The following is an 18,018-nucleotide window of genomic DNA, read 5'->3' as shown; positions in this document are numbered from 1 at the left end:
AAAGGATTAATCTCCAAAATTTACAAGCAGCTCATGCAGCTCAATACCAAAAAAACAAACAACCCAATGCAATAATGGGCATAAGACCTAAACAGACATTTCTCCAAAGATATAGAGATTGCCAACAAACACATGAAAGGATGCTCAACATCACTAATCATTAGAGAATTGCAAGTCAAAACTACAATGAGGTATCACCTCATACCAGTCAGAACAGCCATCATCAAAAAATCTATAAACAATAAATGCTGGAGAGGGTGTGGAGAAAAGGGAACCCTCTTGCACTGTTGGTGGGAATGTAAACTGACAGGGCCACTATGCAGAACAGTATGGAGGTTCCTTTAAAAACTAAAAATAGAACTACCATATGACCCAGCAATCCCACTACTGGGCATATACATGATATAAAACACAGTAAGATTCTTTTTGACCCACCATCTAGAGTAATGGAAATAAAAACAAAAATAAACAAATGGGACCTAATGAAACTTAAAAGCTTTTGCACAGCAAAGGAAACTATAAACAGTCCATCGACAGATGAATGGATAAAGTAGATGTGGCACATATATACAATGGAATATTACTCAGCCATAAAAAGAACAAAATTGAGTTATATGTAGTGAGGTGGATGGACCTAGAGTCTGTCATACAAAGTAAAGTAAGTCAGAAAGCGAAAAACAAATACCATATGCTAACACATATATATATGGAATCTAAAAACAAAACCAAAAAAACCCAAAAAATTGTTATGAAGAACATAGGGGCAGGAGAGGAATAAAGACGCAGATGTAGAGAATGGACTTGAGGACACGGGCATGGGGAAGGGTAAGCTAGGACGAAGTGAGAGAGTGGCATGGACTTATATATACTACCAAAGGTAAAACAGATAGCTAGTGGGAAGCAGCCACATAGCACAGGGAGATCAGCTCAGTGCTTTTTGACCACCTAGAGGGGTGGGAGGGAGATATGGGGATATATGTATATGTACAGCTGATTCACTTTGTTATAAAGCAGAAACTAACACATCATTGTAAAGCAATTATACTCCAATAAATATGTTAAAAAAAAATAAAGTAGAATATATTTGCAGAGGTAAAGAAATACCTGCTTAGTAGTTCCCACTCTGATCACAACACAGGGGACCTTTGGTTGGCCCCAACTAAATCCATCACTAGTGTTCATAAATGGGGATTTTCTTTACAATTTGATCTCAATTTTATTACTCTACCTCCGGTGCGGAAACATTTCATTTTCTTTCTTCATGTTCAATATTATGTTTTATACCTAAACTCTGCTAAAGAACACATATGGCTTCCACTTTAAAATTCACTGCATATTCTACAATTACACTACATAAATATCAAAACACTTCAAAAGTAAAATGTTCATACCTTTGGACTGGATTTTTTCACAATTTGGAGAAATTATAACACATTTGATCTTGTTTAACTTCATATGTTTCGTAACCTCTCTCAGACCCATGACCAGCCGTCTCCTTGCTTTTGCTCTTACAGGATCCTTTTGGTAGATGCGTTCCTGGAAGCTGACAAGCTCTTGAAGAAGAAGAGTCACACATTCATCAATCTCTTTACAAAGAACCTGATTACAGTACCTGTAAAGGAAACCAAAAGTAGGTAATTATAAAATTATTTTAGGAAAAAAATACATCCAGTAACAGGTTTTCATTAAAAAATCAAGTCTTCAAAAATCTCTTAAATCCTTCAGTCAATTAGAAAAACAGAAGAGTTTTCCTGAATTACAACAGATCGGCTTTTATGCAAAGGATAGATTAACCTTGGGGAAGTACTAATCAAACACCCAATTATTAAATTCCTAAGCATATAAATCAAATGTTAGCCTGCTATTACATAAACAGGTATGTTTTTGGTAAGGAGATAATGTATAAAGTTACTTCATTCCAATGAATACTAAAGATGCTTCTAATAAGAAACAAATTAATTTCATAAAAGCTAACTGAATGCCCTAATACCAACCATTCATCCTCCATGCTTGGATAAATCACAGTCTCCGGCACTGGCTTCCTCAACCATAAAAATAAGGAGTTACGGATGACAGCCTCAATGGTCCCTCTACCTCTGAAAATCTATGGTTACAGAGGATGAATTCAGTAGTTAAATTGAAGCCAAAACCAAAGAGGTCTTGAGGTAAAAGTCACATGGCTTTATATCAGGCAAAGCAACTGAATGAGGCTCTTTGTGAGATCATATATGGCTATAATGCAAAAAACAGAAAGCAAGTAGTGTGAGGCCACTACAGTACTTAATTTCAAGGATAAGGAAGTCATTCTAGTTTAAGTAAACTCCTTACATATTCTACTTTGCTAGTTTTCATCCATAATCTATCTCTACCATAAGCAGGTCCTTAACAAGGAAAATTGGTAAAATTTCTAATCTAGGAATGCCGGGCCAGCAAATTACCACTTCTAAATTACTTATACATTATATGCTGGGAAAATCTAGACCTGCCTTTCTTTAGTGAAAAAAAACGTTCTGCTTTGGAAATTTTTTTAATGTTTATGTGAAAAGTGTTTAAATAAATGCAAGTATGACATTACTTCAGAAGATATAATTGGACAGACTGAGGAAAGGTTATCATAAAGTGTACAAAATTAAAGAATGCAATTGAAGGGGGCTTCCCTGGTGGCGCAGCGGTTGAGAGTCCGCCTGCCGATGCAGGGGACACAGGTTCGTGCCCCGGTCCAGGAAGATCCCACATGCCGCGGAGCAGCTAGGCCCACGAGCCATGGCCGCTGAGCCTGTGCATCCGGAGCCTGTGCTCCACAACGGGAGAGGCCACAACAGTGAGAGGCCCGCGTAACGCAAAAACAAACACAAACAAACAAAAAAAAAAACACAAAACAAAAAAAAGAATGCAATTGAAGAATAAAGCATCAAAAATGCAATTTTCTTCACTCTGTTTTTCTTCCAAGCTGTTTATTTCACACATATGTAAGATTTTATTCTCCAAGTATTTCCTTTGTCACACATCGTGATATTTAATTAACTTCCCAAATCTAGGCGATAAGTATTTGCTTCCAATAATATAAAGGAACAGAACAAACCAATGTGGCTTGGATTCACACACATTTTACTTTCACCCTCAGATTCTTTCATAGGTAAACTTAATTTCAAAGGTAAAATTAATTTATCTACACAAATGTTTACATTCTAAAATCCTTCACAGCAATAACTGTCAGTTCAAGGTTATTCACAGATGGGCATTTTCAAACTTAGAAATATATGCTTAAAAACAAATAGGTTTATGTAACAGGTTCACTACATGTAGTAGGATCTTAGAAACTTGTTATTAATTGGTTAGAGAGGTTTTTTTTGAAGGGCCAATAATATAAACAAAAAAGCAAAAGCATTTGGAGAGGAAAAATGTCACAGTATGACATTTTATATAATACATAAGCTGTAAGAGGCCAAATTTCATGGGTATAAACACTAGCTGATATAAAAAGAATGTATTTACTGTCAAATCACTTTTACATGAACACTGACAGCTGACGGAAGGCAAATACTTTCCACATAATAAAACCCGTTGTTAAACAAAATCTGAGAGAACTCAAAGATCTTTGATATTCTATCTGTTCAACCCACCAAGAAAGAATGACAATATTATATTCAGAACTACAGTCAAGATACCTAAACTATTCAACCTCAATAATGAGACTAAAACTTACTCTCTAAATCTTTTGCTGTGGATTTTGGTTATTGTCGAAGATGCCATTGGACTGCCTATCCCAGAACTAGCCGGAGAGCCTTGTGACACAGGTGTCATACAGTACGGAGAGTTCTGACTTGCTGGAGAGAGGGATGCATCACTGGGCATGCTCAGTCCAGCATCTGTGGAGACGTGGGGTGAGGGGAAAGAATTTAGAAATTCTGAATGCTGAAAAGCTCTATACTGATCAACATAATTTAGAATTGCAGTTATCTTTTGTTATCACTTCCAAATTCTCCAGAAGCTACCAAGTTGGGTATTGTTCATATCACAAACATTTCTCACATATTACAAAAATCAAATTTTCCTATTAGGTCTTAAAATATACTCTGAAAAACATCAAGCATAGCCTACAAGTCTCCACAGAAGAGATGCAAGAAGGCCAAGTTATCTAAAACATGTATTCCCAGGGGATCTAAATTGAAGAACAAAAGACGTATCCGCTTCTGCACTCTTTCCAGATCATATTACCCATCTCCTTCATCTCTATTTTTCCACCTATTTCTTAGAAATAATTTTTTTAACTGTCTAAAAATTCCCATTGCTGCTGGCAATGATGAATTCTACCTCACTCATTCTCTCCACACCACTTCCCAATTCTCCAGGCACCACACCAGTTTCTCTTTCATTTGGTCTTTGCTCCTGTGCTCAGGCAGCCACGTTTGCAGATGCCACCTCTTGACTCAACTGCCACCTTTAGTTACTGCTTCTTTTCTAAACAGCTCTAAAACTCAGGAAATGAGTTAGTATTTGTCCAGTCCATTAATCTGCAAAGTTACACATATATCTTATCTCTCTACTGGATTGTAAGCTTTTTGTAACAGGACCAGTCCACTATATATCTTTATGACATTTCCTGACCTTCCCATCCCTACCCCACTTACTAAAGTACATATGATGGATGTTCAACACACACTTGTTGAAGGAATGCATAAACAGATACACCTAAATACAAAGGCAATGATACTTAATTGAGGGTAAAGGGAAACCCTAACCAAACATATTGGAACAATTCTTAGAAGAATTAAACTTATTTTCCTAAACACAAGGGAACACCGCTACTAAATCTATGTGTAAATCAGATTTAAATGTTTTGCCAAAAGTTGAAGAATAAATACCAGTAGAAATAGGGACCTAGTCAGGTTTCTCTTAAAATCTTTCTTCCACAGTAGTATAAATTTTAGAAGGCATCTGCAGTTTTGCTGAGGTCCCAGATGGAATCATGTGCTGGCTACCCACTGTATGGGACTGAATCTTAATGACCAACTGGACTCGGCACTACGACAAGCTTTGCAATTCTCTACTCATTGTGGCATATGTATTATTTCCACAAAAGCAAGGAAGAAAATCAACAAAAGCAATTCAATAAAATATACAGGTGACCCTTGTACAACATGGGGATTTAAACCTCATACAATTTATAGTCCGCCCTCTGTATCATAGTTCCTCCACCATCTGTGGATTCTACCAATCATAGCTGAGTAGTACTGCAGTATTTACTATTGAAAAATATCTGTGTACAAGTGGACCTGTGCAGTTCAAACCTGCGATGTTCAAGGGTCAACTGTAGTCCTGCAAAGAAAGTCAATTGTGTTCTAGATATAAAAGAAGGCAAGATGAAAGGAACTGTGACAGTTACAGAGGATGCATTAGTAAGATCATAATTATGAGGGTTTACAACAAATTCAGGATTTAAGCTTCAAAAATGCCATAGACCTACTATGTAACACCTGCCTCCTCTCCCTTTAAATATCTCCCTACAGAAGCATCTTCAAAAGAAACCACTCTCAAAAATTAAAAAATTTAGATAAAATATGGAGCATATTTAGGAGAATAACTAGTGATGTGTTGTTATCTAAATACTTCGGACCATTTTATAAGAAGAAGGGGGAAAGAGGTGATCTTACCTTCTTGGGAAACAATCTCCTGCGGCAAATCATCAATAAAATCTAAGTGCATTTCTATTGGTTCCTCAGATCCCAAAAGATTGTGGTCCACAGTTAAACGGCCCTTCTTTTCCTCTCTTTCTTTCAAAATAACCTAAAAGTCATTACCAGTCTTTAATTACTAATTACTCTTTAAGTATGGACTGAATGATTAAAATGGTCACTGTTACATAGGAATAGTAGTGTTCACTTAAAAAATGGATGTAAGGATTTTGGTTGGCTATGTAGAAACTGACTGGCAAAAAGATAAATGTAATTTTGGGCACTGTAGTTGAAGGAAGTACTATATCCAAAATAAAGGAAGGCAATATAATACTACAGCTATCAAACCACATCTGCTTCATTCTTTAAATCCTAGTAGACAAACTAGGGTTTCCCCCAAAATGGATAAAATAAAACCTTTGGAAACCAGGTCACACAGTTACGTTAGATTTATTTGGTCATAGATCATCTCATTCGCTCCTCCTAATAACAATACTGGGTTAAACACAGCAAATATTATACCCAACTTATAAAGAAGATGAGGATAAGAAAGGTTTGCTGAAACTACACAATAAGTACTGAAGTTATTACTAGAATCCCAGGCTTCTGATACCTAGGGTCTAAAGTTTTTGTATACCTAAATGTTTAACTTTTTTTTTTAAACTTATAGACAGAACTCATTCCCCAGGGCCTTGGTCAACACAGAAAGATAGTCATGATGCTGAGATCCCCAACCTCAAATTAACTAGTCATCATAAAGATGCATGTCTAAGAACTTTTCACAATAATCAGTTAGCCAAAACGCCACAACTACTTTTTGCAAAACGATTTAAACCCTTTTTTATACTGTAAAATAAATATCCCCAGGTTTTGTTTTACCTTTTTAAGTGCTGTGGGCCGTTTTAGTTTTGCAATTTCCTTTTCTTTTCCTTTTTTTGCTTTAGAGGAAGTAATGTCCAAAGAATTAAAGGATGTCAAACAGGGCTGACCTTTGGTTAAGGGTTTTCTGTTAGTAGAGTCTTTAGTGTGAAAAGAAGCTGCAGTGACCACTAAAAACAAACAAGATCATTAGTTTTACTATTATGGCCAACTCCACATATTTTCAAAATTTCTAATAATAAACCTTTAAGAACAACATCCTCTTCTTGTGGAAAACAGACATCATAATAGCAGGAGCAGTATATGGCCATGCAGTATCCCTCAGATACAGCTCCAAGAACCATTCTACCTCTGAAATTTCAAAACTCTGTACCTCTCCTTATTCCTAATGAATTTTAAAATGACCCTTACATAAGATAAGTAGTCTATCACTCCTCTCCTCATTTCGGCCCGTCAGTAAAGAATGATGATTTTCCCCTCTGAGCTGCACTCTCAGTACTATTCAGCAATTCTTTTATGCCTGATTGATTGTTACCCTCATTCTCCCGTGGATACCACCCATCCTTCAGCAGACCTAGCCTCTAATCTCAATTCTCTCACTCTAGCAGAAAAGCTTTCCTGCTACTTCCCTGAGAAGATGCTTTCCAGTATAAACTTCTAAGCCGCCTGAGAGGCATCCTTACTCCCACCGAAGACTTAACAACCACCTCTTCTCATAATCCCATCTCAGGATTAATTCCTCAAGGATTTTGCTCTATTACTTTCCCCTTGCACCTTTCAAGTTCCTCCTTGACTTGACCCCTGACTCTTTTCCCTAACTCCCCAAAAGAAGTTAAAAATCTCCTCTATATAAAAGGAAGAAAAAACAGGCAAACTAACAAAACCTCTCCCTTGACTGGCTTCTAAGATACCATCACTTCCCTTTCCTTCCTCATTACTTCCCAAATCATTATAATCTGGCCTCCGCCCTACCCACTCTCTTGAAACTGCTATTGCCAAGATCACATAAATCCTTGCAACTGCCAAATCTAACTCTGATTCTTTGTTCTATTCTAGTTTTTTTCAGCATTTGTTACCAAAGACCACATCCTCTTCCTCAAAATTCTATCCTCACCTTTTGTGACATTACGTTCTATTTTTCTCACTCTTTCTCAAACCTGTTTTTCTGGTTCTTATTCCTTCTGTCTTTTAACTCTGAGCATTCTACAAGGCTTTACCCCTGAACATCTTTCTCCTAATTTTTCTTTCCCCTGACAATCTTATATATTTCCACAGCTACAACAATCATCTCTATTTGAAATTCACTGACTTCTTACCTGAACTGCACATACCTAACTATAAGTTAAATAGGAACCACCAGGATCTCCCTAACCAGCATTTCAAATACAACAGGGCCAGAGTCTGTTCTTCCCAAGAAAATTCTTCTTCTGTGATCCTTATCCTGTTTGGTATCATCATATACCTAACCCCCACCACAGTCCTCCAAGTCAGAGAGTTTGGAGTCATCTTTGACCTGTTTCCACATTCCATCAATTAAAAAACCCTATTAATTCCTTAAAATCCTTTTACATCTCTGCCATAGTCCCATCCTTCTTTTGGACTTCCCAAGAAAGCTGATTTCTTTGTAATCAACACTTCCCAATTTAAACACTGGTGATAGATTAGAAGTTAATCTCACTTCTATCTGTCAAGAATCTTACTCCCCCTTTAAAGCCCAGTCCAAATGCTATCATATATGAAGGCATTTGTAACATACATCCCCCGACAATAACCAAAAATGACATAAATCACTCTTCCTTCTATAAGTTCATAAAACTTTGCTGGTATCTTTCCTAAGGCACTGCTTTTTATTAGTTATGCGGGTACGTCCTTCTCTCAGACTAGATTATAAACTCCTTGACCACAGGTATATCTTAATCATATCTGTAATTCCACAGTTCTTGACACCACACTTTGCAGGTAGATACTTACATTTGTATATATTAATGTGCTAAACAAATCAAAGTCGTAATAATAAGCCACTTGAAGTTATCACAGGCTAACAATCTCTTTCCCAAAATAACTAGCTAAACTTTATTGAATGATTATAACCCAGACGCTCTTCTAAGCACTTTACATGTATCATCTCATTCAATCCTCAAAACAATCCAGAAGCAGGTACTGTATTATCTCCATTTTAATGTAAGGAAACTGAAGCACAGGAAGATCAAATAACTCGCCAAGGAAAAACATGGAAGAACAGGATTCAAGACGCAGCTCAACTCCAAAGCCCCTGCATGCAGCCACTAGACCACACTGCCTCTGGAACACTGCTAACTCTCAGTTCCATTCCCTAGAGTCCTTTACTCTTAGTGAGATGTTACTGCCACTTTCCTCATCTCAACAGCATGCAACTCTAAAGCTTAGTATGCACTCAATATTATTTTTACTAAGAGTTACTCAAAGCTAAGGTTCATACCGGACGGTAACTATCTATAGGTTTAAACATTTTACACACATGATTAAAGTTATAAACTGTTACTCATATTTTTGTTTAAAAACAGTAGACCCTTTACATAGGAACAGAGGAAACAGAAAATTCCATTCTTCCTCTCAACATCAGTGCTTTTTGTTGGTGCCTTTCCCTTTCCTTTATCTTATTCCTCATCCTCTAAATACAATGACTATGAAAAGAAATGAGGGAGCATGTCAAAGGTGCTGAGCTGTAACTCTGAGGAGGTTTGTTAAAATATAAATTACTGTTTCAGCAGAAAGCCAGCTCATTTCCTCTCTCCCTCCCTCCCCTCCTCACCCTCCCTCCCCTCACTTCTCTCCCTCTCTCTCCCTCCCTGTCTCCCTCTCTCTCTCTCTCTCACATACACACAAAATTTGATTAAAACTCCTATGTTTCCCATTTGGTTTTAAATTGGATAATTTAACAGTTACAGAGCCAAATTACTTGTGATTCTTATTGATATCTTTGAAGAAGAGAAAAATTTGGTTGGTTCATAACATATACCAACCGACATTTGAACAGAGACCTGGAGGACCTGATGGAACAAACTATACTGATGCCTGAGGGAAGAGAGTTCCAGGTAAAGGAAAGAGCAAGCACAAGGACACTGAGCTTGGAGCATGTTGGATGTGTCTGTGGAACAGCAAGGGGGCTAATGTGGCTAGAGCAGTGAGTGCCGGGGAGAATGGTGATGAGGGCAAAAAGGTAACAGGATCAGCTAAGATATGACTTAGGACCCTGGCTTCGCTCCAAGTGAGATGACGAGCTACTAGAGGATTTTGAACTTATATTTGAAAAAGTGCACTCCTTTCAAGATAGACTGGGGGTTAGGGGGAATGAAAAGTAGGTAATAGTCAGGAGGCTACTACACTGTAGTTTGATGAGGGCTACTAGGGTGGCAGGAGAGAAGCTGCTGAGTAATCAGACTCTGGATTTTTGTAGGTATATATAATTTAGATTAACAATTTCCAAAATACATTACCAAAGCCAAATAGCAAATTGCTAGGATTAATGATATCACCTGTATATGACAGAGGTCTGGTATTAGTAATTTGCCGCGCCTTCATGGCTTGTTGTTGTTTTTCCAGAGCTGCCAACATGTCCCCCAAATCTAGTTGTACAGGTGTTTTATTCTTTTTCCCAGCTGCCTTTGACAAAGCTTCCTGCAAGGTAAACATGAAAACATTTATTTTTCATTTTAGTATGAAAATGTGACAATTTAAGATAATTATATTTGTCACTCTTCCATCCATCCCCCAACACCTACCAAATAAACTATCATATTTGTTCATAAAAATGAATACATACCTGTAGTTTTTTTTGCTCCATACTTATTTCTGAATATTCTTGAGCTGTGGCAAGGGCTGCTGCTAAAGCTTTCTTCTTTTGACTTTTTGCACGTTTAGGAACTGAGGTTGTAATGGGAATTGGTGTCTGAACTATATTGATTGGTGAGTTCTCAGGTAAATCATCCAACTGTGACAACCAGAGAAAAACATTTGTTAGTGACTCCATAAAAGTCTAATCATAAGGAAAGACAGTCTAGAATGTGAGATATTCTACAGTATAACTGGACTAGACTCTTCAAAAGATTCAATTACATAAAGAACAGAGTGAGATGGTGGGATCATTCTAGACTGGGAGACTGGAAAATAATAGAGACAAAACAGGAAAATGCAATAGGTGATAACTGTCTGGATCCTGGACTGAAAACAAAATAACTCCAAGGCAAATTTTTGCAACAACTGGGGAAATTTTAGCATGGACTATATGTTTTATGATGTCATTTAATTAATGGTATTTCCTTGTCTGTAATGGAACTATGGATTTCAAAGGACAGTGTCTCTGTTCTGGCTATGCTGAAAACAAATACTAAAGATCAGTACTAAATACAGTGCTTCTTCTATACCATGCTGCCCTAAGTCTTTATACTTAGCTGTAATATTTCTTTTCAACATTGCCATAGCTCAAAAGATGTTCAAATACTTTGCTTATCTTTTTTAAAAGAGTCACTTACTACTTTTGAAGAAAGTTTCTGTTGAATATTCTCATCTTTAGCACTTCCATTCTCATTTAGTTCTCGAAATCCATCTTCATCCTGAAATAGTTCCACATTTTAAGTAAAAACAGAGTTCAAAGCAATAAACTCTTAAGAACAACATTTATAATGCTTAAGAGTAATGAAATGACAGGGAACTAATTTTTTTTGTGTGTGTGGTATGCGGGCCTCCCTCTGTTGTGGCCTCTCCCGTTGCGGAGCACAGGCTCCAGACGCGCAGGCCCAGCGGCCATGGCTCACGGGCCCAGCCGCTCCGTGGCACGTGGGATCCTCCCAGACCGGGGCGCGAACCTGGTTCCCCTGCATCGGCAGGCGGACGCGCAACCACTGCGCCACCAGGGAAGCCCCTGGGAACTAATTTTTTAACTCAATATTAAACTATTTAAAGTCAGTCTTAAAAACGAAATCTCATTTCTCACATGCTAAAACATAGCTAATTTAATTATTCAAGGATGGGGATACATCCACACGTGTCCATCCTTTGGATTTCTGCATCTACTATTCCATTTTTATTAATAATTCTACCCTAAGGTGGGTAAGTAAATAAAAGAAAGTAAAAAAGGATTTTATCACATGTCACATAATTTTGAAAAGATTTTAAACAAATGGGCTTAATATGAATTTCATTAATATATTCCCTGTCGCATTACTACATACACCAGTCAATAAAATTAAAAGTTAAAAAATAAAAATAAATTCCCTATTCAAAGTAATTTCTTAACCAATATCCTCCTTTACACTGAAATTTATATTATTTTTAACTAAATATAAGTATGGAACCAATCATATGATTAAGTGCAAATAAAAAATCTGCCATATGTACTGTTCTTGATACACTACTTGAGCTGTACCCTCAAGTCCTTCAGGTCAATTACTAAGCTTATCTAACATTATTCATCTGAAGCCTCTGGCTTCAAGCATATTTAAACTCCATCTATTAACTCATTTTATAGAAACTATATAACAAAAATGAGTTACCTGGGATGTTGTTCACCATCTTGACACAATCAAATTCTACTCATTCTTTAAAACCTATTCCAAATGTTATCCCTATCTTGCCTCAAACCCAAAGGGACTTATTTCTCCTTTCAACTTCAACCACACCCAAGAAATATCAGGTGTGTACATGTCTACATTCCTCTATTACACGGCAACCTCCCTAAGGGTAGTGTGTTTACTCACCTTAATGTATCATGCAGAGCACCTTATTTTAAACATACAACAGGCCTCCAATGAGCACCAGTTAGATAAATAAATAATAGAAACATTACAATTAGAATATAAACTGTCTGCCTATTAGAGAAAGTAAAATAGCCTTTTATCTTCCTTCTTCAAGACTCCCCTGGCTAGCAGCACAAACTGACTGGATTGAACTATTCAAATTTGAAAAACTTAATAGATTCAACAAAGATAATAAAAGTTAGGAAGAAAGTTTCAAACTAGGTGAAGTCCACATAAAATTAAGTTCTACCTCCATATGTTACCTCAAAATGAATACTCATGACAAAAATTTATAAAAATAAACATTAATAAAGTTAATGTTAGACTAACTATATACAACCAAGACAAAAATGACAACACAAATACATCTAAGTAACTTACAATCTACTTGCAGTCACATGTTAAGACATAAAAAGTACTTATCATAAAGTAAGAAAAATTAATTTCTTAATGGCAACGTTTGCTATAACAATATACAGTTTGAAAAAATACCTCAAAATATAAAGACTCGGAATTTGGGTCGCCTCTATGACATTGACTGGGGTTTAACTGCTTATTATCTTGTCTCTTTTGCAAATTCTGTCTTCTTTCTGAGGAAGTACTATGTCCTCGGCATCTGAATCCAACCTAAGTAAACCCCAGAGGGGGGAAAATATATTACTTTTAAGTAAAATGTTTTATTGAAGTATAACATACAGAAATGTACCCCAAAGTATACAGCACAATGAATTTTCATAAAGTGCGTAACTTCTTACAAAAGGTTAAAACTTTTGACAAATAAGGTCATTATAATGAAATTACAAAAATGTGATAATTAGTGCATGTTACTCTTTTCCCTTGTGCATGAACGCTTTTATCAACTTTATTTGTAATGCCAAAAACTGGAAACAACCCAGATGTCCTTCACTGGGAGAGTAAACTCACTGTGGTATATGCATCCTATAAAACAGCAGTCAGTCACAAAAAGGAACAAACTACTGATATACCCAATAATCTGTATGAATCTCTAGAAAACGATGCAAGTGAAAAAAGCCAATCCTAAAAAGACTGTATGAGTTAATTTATACAACATTCTTGAAATGACAAAACCATAAAAAGCGGGAACAGATTAGTGGATTCTAGGGGTTAAGGAGAGGCTGGTAGGGAAGGGAAGGGAGTTTGGCTATAAAAGGGCAACATGAGGGATCCTTGCAGTAATGGATCTGTTCTGAATCGACTATATTGATGTCAATATCAGGGCCATGATACTGCACTATAGTTTTGCAAGATGTTATTACCATTGGGAGAAACTAAGTATTACCTTTTTATAAAACTATCACAGGTCTTTTAATATCTGTAGTTTTATTGTTTTTTAATTCCTAGGAAATATTAAAAATTTTAAATCTTGTTTATAAGAAAACAGATTTAAAAAAATAAAACTGTCATTCAATCACATAAATTATTATCCTATTGATCCATTTGCAAAATGTTCAACTGTCATAAAAGCAAGAAAAAAACACATTAAGCACTTTAAGGATCTTAAGATAATCAAGTTCCCTCTCTTAAGTATCTAATGCAACTTAGATGAAATGCCTCTGAACCACGACACCTAGAGAAGATGTTAAAAGTATGATCCTCTTTACCAGTTACCCAAGAATTCTAACAATATACAGAACTTGAAGCAGACCTGGACTGAAGGTGCTGTTGTATGGCCTTTGGATTATTAAATCAAAAATATGCACACAAAGACCTAGAAGCACCTAGCAATTCCCATGCTAAGCAACTGGTCTAAAAAGACTTGCTGATAAGAAACAGAATTTTTTTTTTTCTTTTTAAGAAACAGAATTTTTATACTCTCTTGGGAAGTAGGCTGTATGGCAGAACTATAGGCCAGAGGATAGTCATAGAGTAAATGTAATCTTCCTTAGAATATGCACAATGGGGCTACTTCCTATAACCTATAAGCATCTGTTAAGAAACTTGATAATTTGCCAGGTACCCAACAGCTCCTTGGTTTTAAATAATTACCTCATTTTAAAATAAACTCATGAACATGGATAGAGAGACAGACAGAGGAATACATATGTGATGAAACAAATTTCTGTAAAATATTCGATAGCATCAAGCTAGTAGCTATATGAATGGTCTCTATAAAATTACTTCAACTTGAAGGTCTGTTTAAAAATTTTCATAATAAAATATTTTTTAAATTGGCTCATAAAAAGCAGCTCACACAAAGATGCTAAAACAAATGCAATTTACAATGTCTAGGTACTAAAGAAACAACTGAATTCACATAAATTATTAACACTTAAATGAAAACTAATAATCAAGCCCCAATATTGGGATGAATAGAAGCAAGAGAATAATTCTTGAGTACAACTCTTCATTTCTTTGTAGTCACTATCACAAACAAGTAAATGTAAACCTGCCCTCCAAACAGCATTACAATTATATCAAAATGTAAGCCCTGTTGTAAACCAGGCTTAGTATATATGCATTAATGTTGTTACAAACATAAAAACAATTTTTTAAAAATATAAATGCAACTTGATTCCTGTACTTGGAGACATAAAGTTCCAGGATTAAGTTAAAATCCCCAAGCTAATGGTCCCAACAAAGTTCATGAGGACCAAATATGCAAGTATTTCAATTACCTCCTGGAATGAACTAATAACCCCCCCTTTTAAAAAAATTCTTCTAAGAAAAAAAGTTTTGTTGCTAGAAAGTGGGCATACAGAACAAAGCAGAAACTACAGCTACAACTACATATTAAGATTCTTAAATGACTAGCACAAAATCAGTATCTAAAGATTCAGGTGTTTATATTCCATTTACATAACAAAAAAGAAAAATACTAGGAACTGACAAATGAGGAATATTACAAATTTATTTTCAGAAAATTATACTTCTGAAGAACACAAAAAGGTAACTCAAAAATAAGAAGACAGGGGACTTTCCTGGCGGTTCAGTGGTTAAGACTCCTCACTTCCAATGCAAGGGGCCTGGGTTCGATCTCTGGTCAGGGAACTAAGATCCTGCATGCTGCACGGCACGGCCAAAAAATTAAAGAAAAAAAAAAAATAGGAAGACATTTTTTTTCTAGAAAGATGCCATACCAAAAAGGCAATCCATTCTCCCTAAGTTGATAGATTAGTTTAAAAACCAATGGAACAAAACAGAAAACCTGGAAACAGATTTCAACATATATGGAAATTTAATAGGTGATAAAGGTGGGATGGTTGGTGGTTATCTCAAATAGGTGAAGTAATGGACTTGTCAACAGATGGTGCTGGGAGATTTAGGTAGCCACTTGAAAAATACAAAATAGGACCCATATCTCACAACATCCACCAAGACAAACTCTAAATGGAATAAAGATTTAAATGTAAAAAAACACAAGAGCATAAACACATTGGAGGAAAACAGGCAAATTCCTTTATAAAAATAAACTTCTTAATGCTATTTAAAACAAACTTGTATATGGCAATAATAATAAGCAAAGTCAAAAATAAAAATGAAAATCTAGCAAAATGTTTGCAACTCATATTACAGACTACTGGCTCCCAGAAATTAAAAAAATTTGATAAGAGCTTGATCAAATTGATTTAAAAATGTACAAAAACAGGGAATTCTCTGGCGGCCCAGTGGTTAGGACTCCACACTTCCACTGCAGGGGGCTTGTCTTCAATTCCTGGTCGGGGAACGAGGCTCCCGCAAGGCACACGGCCCAAGAAAAATAAAAATAAAAATTTCTAAATTAAAAAAATTTTTTTAATGTACAAAAACAGAGAAATAGATCGAGATACAAAAAATGGTCAAAGAATATGACGAGTTCACAGAAAAGTACAAACGACCCTTAAACATATGGAAAGATACTCAACTACTTTAATACACTATTTCTTCTGCACTGGCACAAATCCAAAATCTTGAAAACACATGATTACTGAGGCTACTTGGAAATAAGCACTCTCCACATTATCGTTGAGGATGCAAAATGGTACAATCTGGTGTTATTTACCAAATAACAGAAATGACTTTATCTTTTCACTCAGCAATACCTTATCTAAGAATTTATTCTACTGCTATATACACAGATTTCTAATTAATACTGCAGCACGTCTATTAACAGCAGTAGTTTACAAATAATTCAAGTGTCCAACGACAGGACTTCAGAAATTAACAAGGATATATCCATACAACATTAGGAGTTGTTAAAAAAAAAAACTCTGGGAAAATACACAGATATAGGGAAGAGAAGACAAGTGGAGACAGGGTAAAAATGAGATTGTTCATTGTATAACCTTTTTCATATATTTTATTTTTCAACCTATTCACAAAATAAAGCCATTTTTAAAAACTTAAGTTTTTACATTCTGTCCCTCATTTACAATTAAGGCTACATCACAGTACAGAAAAAATCTGTTTCAAATGTTGAAACACTGGTAAAAACATTAAAAATCACTGCATTGTACAGTAGTTAAAACAGCATGGTACAGGTGCAAAAATCTGATAAATGGAACAAAAAAGCCCAGAAACAGGACCCAAGACATAAGAAATTAGCAAATGACTAAAAGGGCAGCACAAATCAGAAAAAAATAATGGATTACAATGTTAAGACAACTGGTTAACTACTGTGAAAATCGATCTCATTATGTTGTACCATGCATCAAAAAAAAAACCTCAGATAAAAAAGTTTTGAAAACATTACCCTGTAAAAAAGAAGCAGAAAATACAAGTGAATATTTACTAGACTTCTAAAAGACTTTTTAAGCCTAAAAACAATCAGAAATTGCAAAGGGGGAAAATATTTTGCCTTAAAAGAAAAAAAAGATTCTGCATATCAAAAATCAAGCTACACACTTAAGTATAACAAAGCCTCAGAAGTAGAAAAGAAAACACACACATTGTTCAACATCTGGCTCCAGTTCTTTTGGAATGAAGGGAGACAAAATAAACAAACGTTTATGCGTTTCTATAATTGAAAGTTTTGTGTTTTTTCACCATTCCACATCAGTTTTGAGGCAGAGATAAAATGTTTTTCTGTATCAGTATTATTTCCTCTCTAGTGGGCTACCAATACCAAAAGTACCAATAATGAGACTGCAAACTTGGCAGGTCTAGCAGTTACGATTTCAACATAAAATTTCAGTCCTTAACCAAACATTCCGTAGATTTTGTTTATCTAATCTATATAAACAAAATTTGTTTTAGCTCTTTTGTTTTTAATCAAATAAAGCTAGACTGCCTCACAAGCCTGCCACAAACAACAATGACTCAATTTTGCAATAACCATAGGGAAGAGGGCATTATTCTACTTGCTTTCCCGACAGCCTAATTAACATTAGGGTACATCTGAAGTACTTCATTTCAGGGAAGCAAAGGCACACTGGCAAGTATTCGGTTTACTCAATCCATTAGTAACTTACTCTTACTTCAGTTCATCCAGATCTATTCATATGGTAACTTTAATTCCTTAACTAGATTTAAGGAATCCAGGAACTCTATCTAAAAATTAAAAAGGAAAAATACTGACCAATCAACACCTCCCTGATTTCACAGACAACCAACGCAGGAAGACAATTATTGGAAGTTCGTAGCAGAATATAACTCGCTCTGCTGTACTGCAGCTAGATCTTGCTCCCCGAGACCAGAAAGCTGCCCCGTCTGGCCACATTATGGCAAAGGCAGCCATCACTATGGTACTGCAA

At 35.8% G+C, this 18,018-nt stretch overlaps 1 protein-coding gene across 1 annotated transcript in view; it reads right to left on the bottom strand.

Annotated features, from left to right (window-relative positions):
* SECISBP2L (SECIS binding protein 2 like) overlaps positions 1 to 18,018 on the bottom strand; it is a 61,558-nt gene that overhangs the window by 25,738 nt on the left and 17,802 nt on the right. Inside the window, exons 8-15 of the mRNA XM_024116178.3 lie at positions 12,821 to 12,955; positions 11,066 to 11,146; positions 10,357 to 10,524; positions 10,070 to 10,211; positions 6,555 to 6,724; positions 5,655 to 5,787; positions 3,707 to 3,869; positions 1,392 to 1,612 (exon numbers count right to left, since the gene is read on the bottom strand). Coding sequence (XP_023971946.1) covers positions 1,392 to 1,612; positions 3,707 to 3,869; positions 5,655 to 5,787; positions 6,555 to 6,724; positions 10,070 to 10,211; positions 10,357 to 10,524; positions 11,066 to 11,146; positions 12,821 to 12,955 — 1,213 coding nt within the window. The remainder of the gene's footprint in view (positions 1 to 1,391; positions 1,613 to 3,706; positions 3,870 to 5,654; positions 5,788 to 6,554; positions 6,725 to 10,069; positions 10,212 to 10,356; positions 10,525 to 11,065; positions 11,147 to 12,820; positions 12,956 to 18,018) is intronic.

Source organism: Physeter macrocephalus, chromosome 11 (assembly GCF_002837175.3).
Source record: "Physeter macrocephalus isolate SW-GA chromosome 11, ASM283717v5, whole genome shotgun sequence".
Lineage (NCBI taxonomy): Eukaryota > Metazoa > Chordata > Mammalia > Artiodactyla > Physeteridae > Physeter > Physeter macrocephalus.
This window is presented reverse-complemented; position numbering and strand designations above follow the sequence as displayed.